The sequence below is a fragment of the Cervus canadensis genome, chromosome 14 (assembly GCF_019320065.1).
Source record: "Cervus canadensis isolate Bull #8, Minnesota chromosome 14, ASM1932006v1, whole genome shotgun sequence".
NCBI lineage: Eukaryota > Metazoa > Chordata > Mammalia > Artiodactyla > Cervidae > Cervus > Cervus canadensis.
Genome location: NC_057399.1, coordinates 32,925,360 through 32,940,093, shown reverse-complemented (window position 1 = coordinate 32,940,093; position 14,734 = coordinate 32,925,360). Strand labels below are relative to the sequence as shown.

The following is a 14,734-nucleotide window of genomic DNA, read 5'->3' as shown; positions in this document are numbered from 1 at the left end:
TGTTTGACTCTTTGTGACCCCGTGGACTGCAGCATGTCAGGCTTCCCTGTCCTTTACCATCTCCCAGAGCTTGCTCAAACTCATGTCTATTGAGTCAGTGATGCCATCCAACCATCTCATCCTCTGTCATCCCCTTCTCCTCCTGCCTTCAATCTTTCCCAGCATCAGGGCCTTTTCTAATGAGTCAGGTCTTCGCATCAGGTGGCCAAAGTATTGGAGCTTCAGCATCAGGCCTTCCAATGAATATTCAGGATTGATTTCCTTTAGGATTGACTGGTTGGATCTCCATGCAGTCCAAGGGACTCTCAAGAGTCTTTTCCAACACCACAGTTCAAAAGCATCAATTCTTTGGTGCTCACCCTTCCTTATGGTCCAACTCTCACATCCATACATAATTACTGAAAAAACTGTAGCTTTGACTATACGAACCTTTGTTGGCAAAGTAATGGTTCCCATGAAGAACTCCAACGCTGCTACACAATGGAGGCAGGGAAGACTGTCTGGAACTCAGGGATCCACTGATTCTCTGAGTCTCGTTACTTCCATACTCAGTGATAACAATAAAAAGGCAATTGCAGCAACTGCAGTCTGCTGAGGGTGAGGCGACTAACGGCTCAGGTCTCCCAGTGTTGAAAGTCTGAGTAACCCCCACACCCCTCCTTCCCTCCACCCTCCAGGCAAACAAACAAATTATTCCATCTGAAATGCTGAGTGAGGAAAAGCTAGAATGTGTGCTGGCTGAGAGAGATGACAAATATCAACTATGGCTTGGGATCAGTTGCAGCAGCAGAAACTGTAACTTGTTTCATGAACTCTGGTATATGTATCTTGTGCAGAGATAGTAGCTACTTACCTGCCCAAAGGCTTGGAGACAGTAGTTTGAATATAGGGCATGAAGGGACAGACTTGAGCAGTGCAAGGGATTGACTACTGTTGTCCTGCCTCATTTTCTCTCAGCCTCTCTTCTGAGTTTAGCCACACATTGGGTAGAAGTCTGGGTGGGCCTCAAATCACTTCATGGTCAGTGACTCCCTCAGTTGGACACATTGCTTCCTGCCCTGAAATGACTTTGATGCCATAGATGCTGGGGGAGCTCTCTCAGCCCACATGCATGCATAACTCACAGCAGAAGGAAGTTACACTCCTGGGGACAACTGCCCACCACTGGGGGTGAAAGCAGATAGATTAATCCTTAAGTCTGAAGCTCTTTTGAGTAAACATCTTAGGAGATGATCTATACACTTCTCATGAGGTTCTTGAGTATTTCAGCTTCTACTGTTCATGCCAACAATTGGGATAATGCACGCTTCTATTTTCTCTTCCTTCTTTCCTGTCTTAATTTTTGAACCTCTCACTTCTGCCCCTTGGGGTCACCACCTAAATGCCTGCATGCCACACAAGTCCTCATCATAGGCTCTTTTATCTAACTAAGATAGACAGCAAATAGTGGAATATAATGACAATATAGCAAATCTTCTGTAAAGTCAAATTTAATCATTACTAAGGACTGTCTTTGTTCTGAAACTATATCCTTTATTGGTAAGATAGCAGAATAATGGCTCCTCTTAAAGATGTCCATGTTCTGAAACCTGTGAATGCATTACCCTACATAACAAAGGATTGTGCAGATGTGATTATATTAAGGACCTTGAAATGGGAAAACTATCCTGAATTATCAGGTTGAGGCATGTATTGGGGGGAGGCATCTAATGTAATCACAATGGTCCTTAAGAGGTAGAAGAGAGAGGCAAGAGAGTTAAAGAAAGAGATGTGATGACAGAAGTAGAAATCTAATGCTGGCTTTGGAGGTGGAAGAAAAGGCCATGAGCCAAGGAATGCAGGTGGCCTCCCAAAGATGGAGAAATCCAGAAAATGAATTCTCTCTTAGAGCCTCTACAACCCTGTGACACCTTGATTTGAGCCCAGTAAAGCTCTTTTCAGACTTTTGACCTCCAAAAGTATGAGCTGATAAATTTGTGTTGTCTAAGCCCAGAGTGGGGACTCCCCTGGTGTTCCAGTGCTAAAAAATTCACCTTGCAATGCAGGAATATGGGTTTGATTCCTGGTCGGGGAACTAAGATCCTACATATAGTGGGGCAATTAAGCCTGTGTGTCACAACTAGGGAGTCCATGCATTGCAAAGAAAGACCCACATGCCACAACTAAGGCCTGACATGGCTAAATAAATAAATAAAGTTCTTTAAAAAAAAATAAAGCCCGTGATGGTTGTGGAACAATAGGAGACTTATGCCTCTGCAAAAAAATGACTTGTCTCACAAAATGATTATGATACTAAATGTTAGCTCATACTAAATGATCTGATACTAAATGTCAGCTGCTCTTATTCGTCAAATGAATGTTCTTAGCAGATAAACAATAAGCAGACCATGAGAACTGTTATAAATTTTACTGATGCATGAAGTTCTAAAATATAGGATTCAGCGTAGCCACAGAAGTCTGTAAATAATATTTTTAAAGAGGTCAGTTTTCCTGGAAAACTCTAAAACCACTTGGCTGGCAGAAAAGCCAGCAAAGTAATATTCATACTGCTGACTCATGGCATTATGCCTGAATCAAAGTGATCAGCCCTTATGCTGGGTATTTTCAGTTTCCTCTTTGGGTCCATTCACTGCACTCTAACACTCTAAGCCCTGAGAGGCTGACCTTATGAACATATCAGAGGACTTCCTTGTTCTCTGACCTCACCTGGGTTCTGCCAGTGGAAGGCTCCAGCAGGAGACTGGAGGGTGGGAGAACAAGGTTGGGGCATCCATTCATCACCTTCTGCTCTTGGGAGTGGCCGCAGGTGGCAGCACCCCTGTACTGGAGGCCCCCAGTCCCTTTTCCAATTTCCAGCAGTCTCTCCTGGGTTCAGGCGCGGTACAGCTCCACGATTTTGGAAGTCCCGGGTGTTCTATATTCCTTTTAGTAGTTTCTCTAAACCTTAATCACTACCTTTACTACACTCTTCTCAGCTTATTCATTCTGACTGTGCCATCCATTTTTTGCCTGAACCCTAACTCGTAGAGCTAGGAAGGGTGGGCAGCTCTTACCTTGGACAATGGTGGCCGAAGTGAGTTCCTTCATATCGGCATTCCAGAACACACAGGTGAAGTTCCTGCCTGGGTGTGGCTTTAGGCGCAGAACACTGGTGACCTGGTAGAGGCCTTCAGAGGTCTTGGTATGGCTGGTGATGGCAGGAATACTGATGTTTGGCCAAGACACTTCTGCCAGGGGATAGCCTTCAGCCTGGCAGGTGAGCTCCACCTCATCTGTCCCTGGGACCTTGAGGTGGCGAGTGTGTATTTTCTTGTAGGAAGCTGGGACAAAAAAAAAAAAAAAATGAAGAAATAAGTCTTTCTTTTCCTGATTCCTATAGATCCCTGTACTTAGTGTCATATGAAATAAATTATCATTATCAATATTAAATAATAATGGTTTTAACTTTTAAAACATTTCCTGTGTCCCAGATATCATGCTCTTTTACATCACTGATTTATTTAATTTTTACAACAAAACAGCATTGTCAATATTCCCAATCTTTGTTGAAGGTAATTGAGGCAAGAGAGGTTTATTTCAGCCTAAGTCACAGGGTTATTAACTGGTGGAGCCAATTATGCACAATCGAGGCTTGATTCCAAATCTCAATGGTGCTTTATCCTATCACAATCTGTGGCTGTAAATTATCTCACAGTCAGAGATTGGAGAAAAAAAGAGGATGGATAAACAAAATCATTAGATAACCTCTACATCCCACTTTATTTAGTATTTTCTAACATCTTCGGGAGGAAATTTTCTTTCCACTTCCCCCTTTCCTCTGTCTTCTTCAAGATTAGGAGGGGAGAAAAATAAAGACCTATACATCTGTTGGAGGTCAAATTCATTGCCATCTTGGCCCCAGCTGGTTCCATCTGGATTTGGGTTTTTTTGTGTTGTTTGTTTGCTTTTGTTTGCAGCTTCCTTTCTTATCTCTGGACCCTTTAATGTAAAGATTTATTTTCACTCCTGCTGAAGGTGGGGGTTGATGGGTTTTGAGCAAAGACCTGGAGCAGCTCTGGCAACACTTTGAAGATGAAATGAGTTAATACATGCAAAGTGTTCAGAAAAGGGCACGTACAGTAGGTACATGATAAGTGCTATTATTTTTTAAAGACCTAGATTCTGTCTATAAATATTCAAGAATAGAGTATATTTATTAGTTATTTCTCCTCTCTAACACCCCCCCCCCCAACACACACACCATTCTGTGCAGTGGATGCTGAATGAATTAACCAGATATTCCTCCTTGCCCTTAGAAAACTGAGATCTAAAACAGATACAAGTGACACTGAGAGCACCAAGAAGACACAAGGACAAATTGTCCAACTGTTTTAGACTATAGCTAAAAATAAATGTTAGCCACATATGCAAGTACAAGGGAGTGCAAAAAGTAACCTGTTGATTTTTGGTGAAAGGAAGAGGGAGTGGGCACTAGCTTTCATTAGGTAGGAAATAGTTTGTTTGAGAAATAGAATTTCAATACAATCTTTGAATTAAAGATATAATATGGCACAGATATGAATAAACATTTTTTTCTTAAATTTTTGGGAGGAGTATAAACGAGTACAAATGGTGAAAAGTGATTTTTCTGCTAAAATAATGGTAACAGCCACATGGAAAACATCAAATATATATGACTTACTAAGCATTTTCTAGGTACTGAATTCATGTTCTGCACTTTTACATTCTGTGGAGGTGGAAGGAATATTCAAGCCCCTCTCCACAACTTTTGCCTTTTGAGAGCCTCCCTTGTGTGTCTATGTTATGAGTTGCTAATTTGATTGTGCTAGTCACTCAGTCGTCTCTGACTCTTTGCGACCCCATTAATGGTAGCCTGCCAGGTTCCCCTGTCCATGGAATTCTCCAGGCAAGAATACTGGAGTGCATAACCATTTTCTTCTCCAGAGGATCTTCCCTCCCCAGGGATTGAACCTGGGTCTTCTGCCTTCACTCCCTGGGTCACGGGTCACCAGAGAGGAGGATGACTGCACCTCGAAGAGCTGTTTATAACCGTGGCCTTTTCTTGAAGTTCTCTTTTCCATGCCACTAAGCATACTTGGCCAGGCCTGCTGGGTTGCCTGCCTGAAAAAGCTCTCACATTTTCCTCACTCACACTACTCCAGCTTCTGTTTGTGACTGAGTGGTGGGGCAGATTTTCTTATCTATGAGGCTGGATGAATGAGTGACTTCAGGGTCTGATTTGCAAATCTGGACTCAGTTTAAGACAAGGGAATAAGAAACTAGAAGTCCCTATTCTGAGTCATGTTCTCCAGTGCAGATTATAAGAGAAGGCTCAATGTGGGGAGAGGCAAAAGGAGAAAATTACGTGTTAATTCAGTTATTAGTTTAAAAACTGGGGCTCATTTCCCCTTTGGCTACTAATTACTCTGGGTATAGCTCACTTAGTCAAGAACTTGGAGACAACCAGGGTGAGTAGTTCTAAACCTGACTCCATCCCCTTAATATACCTCCTCTCACTTAAACCATGCAAAGACCCTATGTGGTAGACTAAATTCATACTCCAGGAATAAATAAGGAAATGGCTGGAATCTGGGGTGACTGAGGGGACTTGAACTCAAGCCCTTCATGGGTACAGCATTCTGAATTCTGCACTGGAATCATTAGAAGAGGATGGTTCTCTAAGTAAGTACAAAAGTCTAGGGATGAAGCATTAAATATGGGAAGAGGGATGTTTTCAGAGGGACTTGGGAGTACCCAGAAATAGAAGAAGATGAGAAGAATTAGGTTCTGAAGAACTTGAACTGGTTAGACTCATCGGTCTCCTTGGAGCCAATTTTGGTCTGTCTCTAGCAATCCAATAGTACCTGAAGCATGCATTTTAAGTACTTGCTTTATCTCATTTTGTTACTTTATCTACACTTATTTTTCCTTGGTTTGATGTCCCCTTATTATCATTTCATCCTAGTATGTTGTAGATTATGTCTGTAAGCTCTAGCATTTGGGAGGGGCATAAAGTAGAATAAATGGATTCATAGGAATAGTGTCTTATGGATGAGGACTTGGCCTACTCCAGCAAGGCAGCTTAGGACAAGATACAGGTCTTGGATGCCAAGTTGACAGGTGATTTCAGAGGTAGGAGGGCCAGGAGTCAGGAGCTGGGCTGAGGCTTTGGCTATATAAATAAGGGAGCAGATGGGAGAGATGTTCTCCTAAAAGAATAATCAAGAAATGATGCAACTGACAAGGGATTAATTTCCAAAATATAAAAACAGTTCATAGAACTCAACATCAAAAACACAAACAACCCAATTAAAAAATAGGCAGAACACCTGAATAGACATTTTTTCAAAGAAAACTTACAGATGGACATCAGGCATATGAAAAGATGCTCAACACTGATAATTATTCAGTTCAGTTCAGTCGCTCAGTTGTATCCGACTATTTGTGACCCCATGAATCACAGCACGCCAGGCCTCCCTGTCCATCACCAACTCCCGGAGATTACTCAAACTCATGTCCATCGAGTCAGTGATGCCATCCAGCCATCCCATCCTCTGTCGTCCCCTTCTCCTCCTGCCCCCAATCCCTCCCAGCTAATTATTAGAGAAATGCAAATCAAAACTGCAATGAAGTATCATCTCACACAATCAGAATGGCTATCATCAAAAGTCTACAGAGAATAAATACTGGAGAGGGTGTGGAGAAAATGGAACTGTCCTACATTATTGGTGGGAATGTAAATTGCTATAGCCATGATGGAGAACAGCATAGAGGATCCTTAAACTAAAAGCAGAATTACTATGATCCGGCAATCCCACTCATGGGCATATATCCAGAAAAGATGAAAACTCTAATTCGAAAAAATACATGCACTGCAATGTTCACAACAGCACTATTTACAATAGCCAAGATATGGAAGGAATATAAATGTTCATCGACAGATGAATTGATAAAGAAAATGTGGTGTATGTATGTGTTCAGTTCAGTTCAGTCGCTCAGTTGTGTCCGATTCTTTGTGACCCATGGACTGCACAGCATGCCAGACTTCCCTATCCATTGCCAACTCCCAGAGCTTGCTCAAACTCATGTTCATCAAGTCGGTGATGCCATCCAACCATCTCATCTTCTGTTATCCCCTTCTCCTCCAGCCTTCAATCTTTCCCAGCATCAGGGTCTTTTCCAATGAGTCAGTTCTTTGTATCAGGTGGCCAAAGTATTGGAGTTTCAGCTTCAGCATCAGTCCTTCCAAAGAATATTCAGGACTGATTTCCTTTAGGAAGGACTGTTGGACCTCCTTGCAGCCCAAGGGATTCTCAAAGTCTTCTCCAACACCAAGTTCAAAAGCATCAAGTCTTCGATGCTCAGCTTTCTTTATGGTCCAACTCTCACATCCATACATGACTACTGGAAGAACCATAGCTTTTACTAGACAGATCTTTGTTGGCAAAGTAATGTCTCTGCTTTTTAATATGCTGTCTAGGTTGGTCATAGCTTTCCTTCCGAGGAACAAGAGTCTTTTAATTTCATGGCTGCAGTCACCATCTGCAGTGATTTTGGAGACCAAGAAAATAAAAGTCTGTCACTGTTTCCACTGTTTCCTCATCTATTTGCCATGAAGTGATGGGACTGGATGCCATGATCTTAGTTTTTTGAATGTTGAGTTTTAAGCCAACCTTTTTACTCTCCTCTTTCACTTTCATCAAGAGTCTCTTCAGTTCCTCTTCACTTGCTGCCATAACGGTGGCCATCTGTGTATGTGAGGTTATTGATATTTCTCCCAGCAATCTTGATTCCAGATTGTGCTTCATCCAGCCCAGCATGATGTACTCTGCATATAAGTTAAATAAGCAGGTTGACAATACACAGCCTTGACATACTCCTTTCCCAATTTGGAACCAGTCTGTTGTTCCATGTCTGGTTCTAACTGTTGCTTCTTGACCTGCATACAGATTTCTCAGGAGGCAGGTAAGGTGGTCTCGTATTTCCATCTCTTTAAAAATCTTCCACAGTTTGTTGTGATTCTACACAGTTAAAGGCTTTGGTGTAACCAATAAAGCAGAAGTAGATGTTTTTCTGAAAAACTCTTGCTTTTTCTATGATCCAATGGATGTTGGCAATTTGATCTTTGGTTTCTCTGCCTTTTATAAATCCAACTTGAACATCTGGAATTTCACAGTTCATGTACTGTTGAAGCATGGCTTGGAGGATTTTGAGCATTACTTTGCTAGCATGTGAGATGAGTGCAATTGTGCAGCAGTTTGAACATTCTTTAGCATCGTCCTTCTTTGGGATTAGAATGAAAATTGATCTTTTTCAGTCCTGTGGCCATGGCTGAGTTTCCCAAATTTGCTGGCATATTGAGTGCAGCACTTTCACAGCATCATTTTTTTAGAACTTGAAAGAGCTCAACTGCAGTTTCATCACCTTCACTAGCTTTGTTCGTAGACATGCTTCCTAAGGCCCACTTGACTTCACATTCCAGGATGTCTGGCTCTAGGTGAGTGATCACACCATTGTGGTTATCTGGGTCATGAAGATCTTTTTCGTATAGTTCTTCTGTGTATTGTTGCCACCTCTTCTTAATATCTTCTGCTTCTGTTAGGTCCATACCACTTCTGTCCTTTATTGTGCCCATCTTTGCATGAAATGTTCCCTTGGTATCTCTAATTTTCTTGAAGAGATCTCTAGTCTTGCCCATTATGTTGTTTTCCTCTATTTCTTTGCATTGGTCACTGAGGAAGGCTTTCTTATCTCCTTGCTATTCTTTGGAACTCTGCATTCAAATGGGTATACCTTTCCTTTTCTCCTTTGCCTTTCATTTCTCTTCTTATCCCTGCTATTTGTAAGACCTCCTCAAACAACCATTTGCCTTTTTGCATTCCTTTTTCTTGGGGATGGTCTTGATCAATGCCTCTTGTACAATGTCACAAACCTCCATCTATAGTTCTTCAGGCACTCTTTCTATCAGATCTAATCCCTTGAATCTATTTATCACTTCCACTGTATAATTAATTGTAAGGTCTTTGATTTAGGTCATACCTGAATGGTCAATTGGTTTCCCTTACTTTCTTCAATTTAAGTCTGAATTTGGTAATAAGGAGTTCATGATCTGAGCCACAGTCAGCTCCTCGTCTTGTTTTTGCTGACTCTATAGAGCTTCTCCATCTTTGGCTGCAAAGAATATAGTCAATCTGATTTCGATATTGACCATCTAGTAATGTCCATGTGTAGAGTTTTCTCTTGTGTTGTTGGAAGAGGAGAGGGTGTTTGCTACGACCAATGCGTTCTCTTGGCAAAATCTGTTAGATTTGCCCTACCTCATTTTGTACTCCAAGGCCAAAGTGTGTGTGTGTGTGTTTATAAAATATAACTCAGCCATAAAAAACAATGAAATAATGTCATTTGCAGCAACTTGGATGAAACTAGAGATTAGCATACTAATTGAAGTAAGTCAGACAAAGACAAATATCATGACATACTTATATATGGGATCTAAAAATATGATACAAATGAACTTATTTACAAAACAGAAGTAGATTCATAGGGGAATGGGGCAGAGGGATAATTTAGGAGTTTCGGATTAATAGATACACACTGCTGCCGCTGCTGTTTAGTTACTAATTCATGTCTGACTCTTTACTACCCCATGGACTACAGCCTTCCAGGCTCCTCTGTCCATGGGATTTCCCAGGCAAGAATACTAGAGTGGGTTGACATATCCTTCTCTGGGGGCTCTTTCCAACCCAGAGATCAAACTCATGTCTCCTGTACTGGTAAGGGGATTCTTTACCACTGAGCCACTTGGGGAGCCCTAGATATACACTACTATATATAAAATATATGAACTACAAATAGTTACTGTATAGCACAGGAAATTATATTCAATATATGTAATAACCTATAATGGAAAAGAATCTGAAAAAGAATATATCTATATGTACAACCACATATATATATATATATATATACACACATATATATAAAACTAAATCACACACGAAACTAACATAACATTGTAATTCAACTATTCGTCAATGAAAAAATAAAATAAATTTTTAAAAAAAGAACGAGCAAGATCTGGGGGAGGGGCATGAGCCCACATCTTCTATTTACATAACATTAAAGACGTCTCCCCATCTTATTTGGGAAGTGGTTGAAAACACATCATTATCAGCAACACACAATGGGGAAGCTGGACTGAGGGTGATATTCTTAGGAAAACATGAGTAAATTTTAGAATTTCAGAGGTGGCAGTGATCTTAAAATTCAATTAGTCCAACTTCCTGCTCAACAAGAAGTATCTTCTCCAGCAGCTTTGCTAGATGACTATCTTGATGAATGTTTCACATGCCCTTGGAAACAATGTGTATTCTGTAGTTGTTGGGCATGAGTTTTATATAAGTCAATCAAGATGGCTAATGCTGTTCTACTCTTTTGTTCTCTTTTTGGGTATTCTACCAGTTGTAATAGAGATGAGTTGAAATCTCCAAATATGATTGGATTTGTTTATTTCTCCTTTTAGGTCTGTCAAATTTTGTTTTCTAGACTCTGAAGCTATATGGTTAGATGTACACACATTTAGGATTGTTACATCGTCCTGCTGAATTGATTTTTTTCTATCATTATGAAATGTCCCATTTTCTCTTTAATAATTTTTTTTTTCTTGATATTGGTAACCTGCTAGATAACTAACTTTTGGTTAAATATACTTACCAATGGAAGCTCCTACTTCCAGAAGTGGTCCTTGCAGTGATTAGACAATAAGAAAGTTAAACTGTTATTGGGAAGATTATCTTTAACGCCAAGTCAAATTTTGCCTCATGGTAGCTTCAACCCATTGGTACTTACTTGTCTGGTTTAGCAAAACACATGGTAAGCATAGTAGCTAAGAACACGGGCCTTAGAGTCCAAAAGTTTTAACTAGATTTAAGTTATGCTTACGTAAGTTGTCAAGCCTTAAGCCTCATTTGTAAAATAGGCACAGTAATACTTATCCTTAACTGTAGTGTTAGAATGATAAATGAGTTAGGTAGCTAGAACATATTAAATAGTCAATTTGTACTGGTAATTATTATCTCTTCCTGCTTTCACTAATTGCTGACTTGCCTCACTATTCTCCATTTGGCTTCTCAGTCTGTTTCATCAAAAGAATTACTACTTTCTGATTTCAGTTGCCACTGGTTTAAATGCTTTCTGTTATCCTGCTATCTCTGACTATATGATTCAAATGTTACTGGCAACTTTAGCATTTCTGAAATAAAGATAAGCTTTATTATCTTTACTATATATTATAGCACTATACTGTCTACGGTACATAGTATTATCTGCTTTATCATCACAATGACCATAACTAAGGTGAAAAAAATGTAATTTTAAATGCCTTAAACTTAAAGAGTCCTGGCAGGTTTCTAGCAGTCATTAAAAGAAATATTTTAGGACTGCTCTCAATTGCTCTGTTAAATGACCTGGAGAGGAACATCAGGTTAAACAGTTTGCAATTCACAGGAGCTTTCCCATCCCTCAAAATTCAGGATATTGTTTTCTTAACTTAGGTTTTCCTTATTCCCTTCTGTTTCCCCAGGAAGAAAAGACAGAGCAGAGATTTAGCCTCATTATGGAGTTCTTTTAGCAAATGCTTTTCTCTGGGTCTAGAAGCTAAATGTACAGACATCATTTCACTACTAAGATGTTTCTCTTGGGCTGTCTCCTCCTTATTCTGTTTGTCTTCCCCTTCTTAGGGTGAAGACTGTATCTCTCTATGCTGCCTTCTTCCTCCACTTTTTGATGAAGTTATACCCTATCCTGGGCCTTTCTGTTGATTTAAAGAAATTCTGCCAAGACTCAGCCTGCTCAGGCCTTCAGGATGGTTTGGCCCTTCTGTTCTTAGCTTCTGCTCTGTGTCTGTCTGGGATCCATGCACAGGCTGGTTCTCAACCGCTGGGCTCAATCCCTGGCTTCTCAGGGCTACTCTGCTCTCCTCTTCCGTCATGCTGCCTGGCCTTCCTCTGACAGATATCTAATCTTGGGTTGCAACCTGGCGTTTCAAAAACTGCAGCGTTCTGTTACTGTCTTTTATAAGCTCTTTAGCCATGCTATCTGGTATTTTTTTCCCCTGTCCTTATGAAATCAATCCTCTTTTCACCATATTTATTAGGAACTGTTGTCCAGACATCAAAGAAAATATTATAAATCTATTTTCAAGTGTATGCCAAAAATCAGGCATTTTAAAGACAAACACATCCTTCCTCTAGTCTTGTTCTATTTAAGCACATCCTAACTGGGGTCCCAGATCTCCCCTGCTCCTTTCAGAGACCCTCGATTAGGGCAGAATACCCTTAGGTGCTTGCCTTCAACCTCCTTTTTTTTTTTTCCTTTTTGCTTGCATTCCTCCTAAAACAATCGTGATGCAGTGTGCTCCTTCTCACATATTCATTGAGTTTATTCTTAGAATATTTCATAGGTTTCTATATTGTAAAAATATATAATGTTTAGCATTTTATGAACACATATTTTCAGTAAGGCATTTCACTTTTTCACAAATGTATCCAATGTCACCTAGATAACAAAGAATGTGTCTTTAAAACACACCACCATCCACTGAAAAATACAGGGCTTCCCTGGTGGTCCAGTGGTTAAGAATCCTCCTTGCAATGCAGGGAACACCTGTTCAATCCCTGGTCTGTGAAGATCCCCCATACCGCAGAGCAACTAAGCCTGTGTACCACAACTACTAAGCCTGCGAGCCATGACTACTGAAGCCCATGTGCCTTGAACCTGTGCTCCGCAATAAGAGAAGCCACTGCAATGAGAAGCCCACACACCACAACTAGAGAAAGTCCACATACAGCAACAAAGATCCAGTGCAGCCAATAAATAATAAATAAGTAAAAAAAAAAGAAAAATACATATATTCTACTCTAATGGTCAGAACTTTTCTTTTTATTAATATTCCTTAAATATCAGTTCTCATCACACTTCTACAGAATTTTATCCTAATGCAACATGTTTGATCACTCCTTTGGTGGTTATCCTTTTGTTTCTTTGCAACAACAAAAATGTATAGCTATTGAAATTAAATTTTTTTCTTGTGACCATGAGGCTTTAAGTGTTCAAATTTTTCTTCAGCACCGAGGTCTAATTTCCATTATTATCAGCACATGTAAAATCAAAACAAATATTATGAATATTGACAATTATTAAACATAAGAAAAGTTTACTGGAAACGTATCTCTTAATAGGATGGATGAGATTCTCATTTTCTATCTGTGCATGAGGATGCAAATGACTTAATGGTTGGAATGAGACAATCTTCAGAATCAATTCTATTTCTGTTTTTCATTTTTTGTAGCTATAAGGGCTAAGGAATCTTGCTCATATGAATAAGTAGGTGGGCATGGAAGGAGTTCAGTTATAGTGATACTTCATTCTTTGAAAGCCTTATGATTTATATAACAAAAGTACTTCATTTTTTTATTAGCTATTAATTCTATTAGGGACTCCTTCAATTTTACTGAAAACAGAGAATTTGATACTTCCTGGTTTGCTGAAGGATTCGTTAGTCATTACAATTTGGTAAGATATCAGTATTTCCAGTCATTCTTTTGTTTGGCACTATGGAAGTTTTCATACCTCGGAGCAAAGCACTATATTCATGATGGGTGAGAAGCAGGCTTTATATGAAGTGGGTAAAGCAAAAATAAAAGAGGAAGTGTTTTAGGGGAACCCCAAGAGCCTTGCCTGGAAGGCACATTCTCAGGCACAGTCAATTTAGGGAAAGAGTATTTGAGGAAGATGAACATCTAGAAACTAATTTCCTAAACTGTCTATGTGTATGCATCCCATAGAAAGTCTTTGCGATCCCATATAGTCTAACTGGACAATCATTAAAGGTATAAGGGATTAAGAATTAATTAATTAAGGTTTGAGTCATCCTGTCGAGTCATCCCTGGTCTAGGTGAGGAAGCAGGCAGAGTGCCTTCCCATGGAAGAGGGACAAATCTCAGCCAGAGCAAGAAAGATTGGGACTGGTGTCAAATTGCCCAAAGACCCTAGATGCATTAAAGCACACCCACAAAGATCAACAAACACGGAGCAGTGATTTTGGGGTGCAGATATCCAAGAACACTAGGAGATTGTGAGGATGTTGAGCTCTCTCTCCTCCCACTGATTAAACTCAGACTAAGGTCAATGTCTGGAGCTCCTCCCAGCCAACTGTAGAAAATGCAGTAAAGGTAGAAGGAGGTTACATCCAGGCTGAGGGCTTTCTCGATGATTCACTGTTAGCTGAGGTATAAGAGGGCACCATCCTTGCGGTAACTGAGGGTCTTTGAACCAAACCTCTGGACACCCACCATATGCCAGGCATCATGCTCAATTTTTTACATTACCTCTTTTAATTTTTATAATAATCTTATATGGTGGATGCTACTATTTCTAATCTTTTACAAATAAGAAAAATTCCAGATTATGATAACCTCAGATATGCAGATGAGGTTATGGCAGAAAGTGAAGAAGAACTTAAGAGCCTCTTGATGAAAGTGAAAGAGAGTGAAAAAGTTGGCTTAAAACTCAACATTCAGAAAACGAAGATCATGGCATCTGGTCCAATCACATCATGGCAAATAGATGGGGAAACAATGGAAACAGTGACAGACTTCATTTTGGGGGGCTCCAAAATCACTGCAGATGGCGACTGCAGTCATGAAATTAAAAGACGCTTGCTCCTTGGAAGGAA

At 40.1% G+C, this 14,734-nt stretch overlaps 1 protein-coding gene across 5 annotated transcripts in view; it reads right to left on the bottom strand.

Moving 5' to 3' along the window:
- Positions 1-14,734, bottom strand: part of PDCD1LG2 (programmed cell death 1 ligand 2) — a 56,566-nt gene that overhangs the window by 19,300 nt on the left and 22,532 nt on the right. For all 5 annotated transcript variants that reach the window (XM_043487348.1, XM_043487349.1, XM_043487352.1 and 2 more), the window contains one exon: positions 3,054-3,320. In XM_043487348.1, coding sequence (XP_043343283.1) covers positions 3,054-3,320 — 267 coding nt within the window. The remainder of the gene's footprint in view (positions 1-3,053; positions 3,321-14,734) is intronic.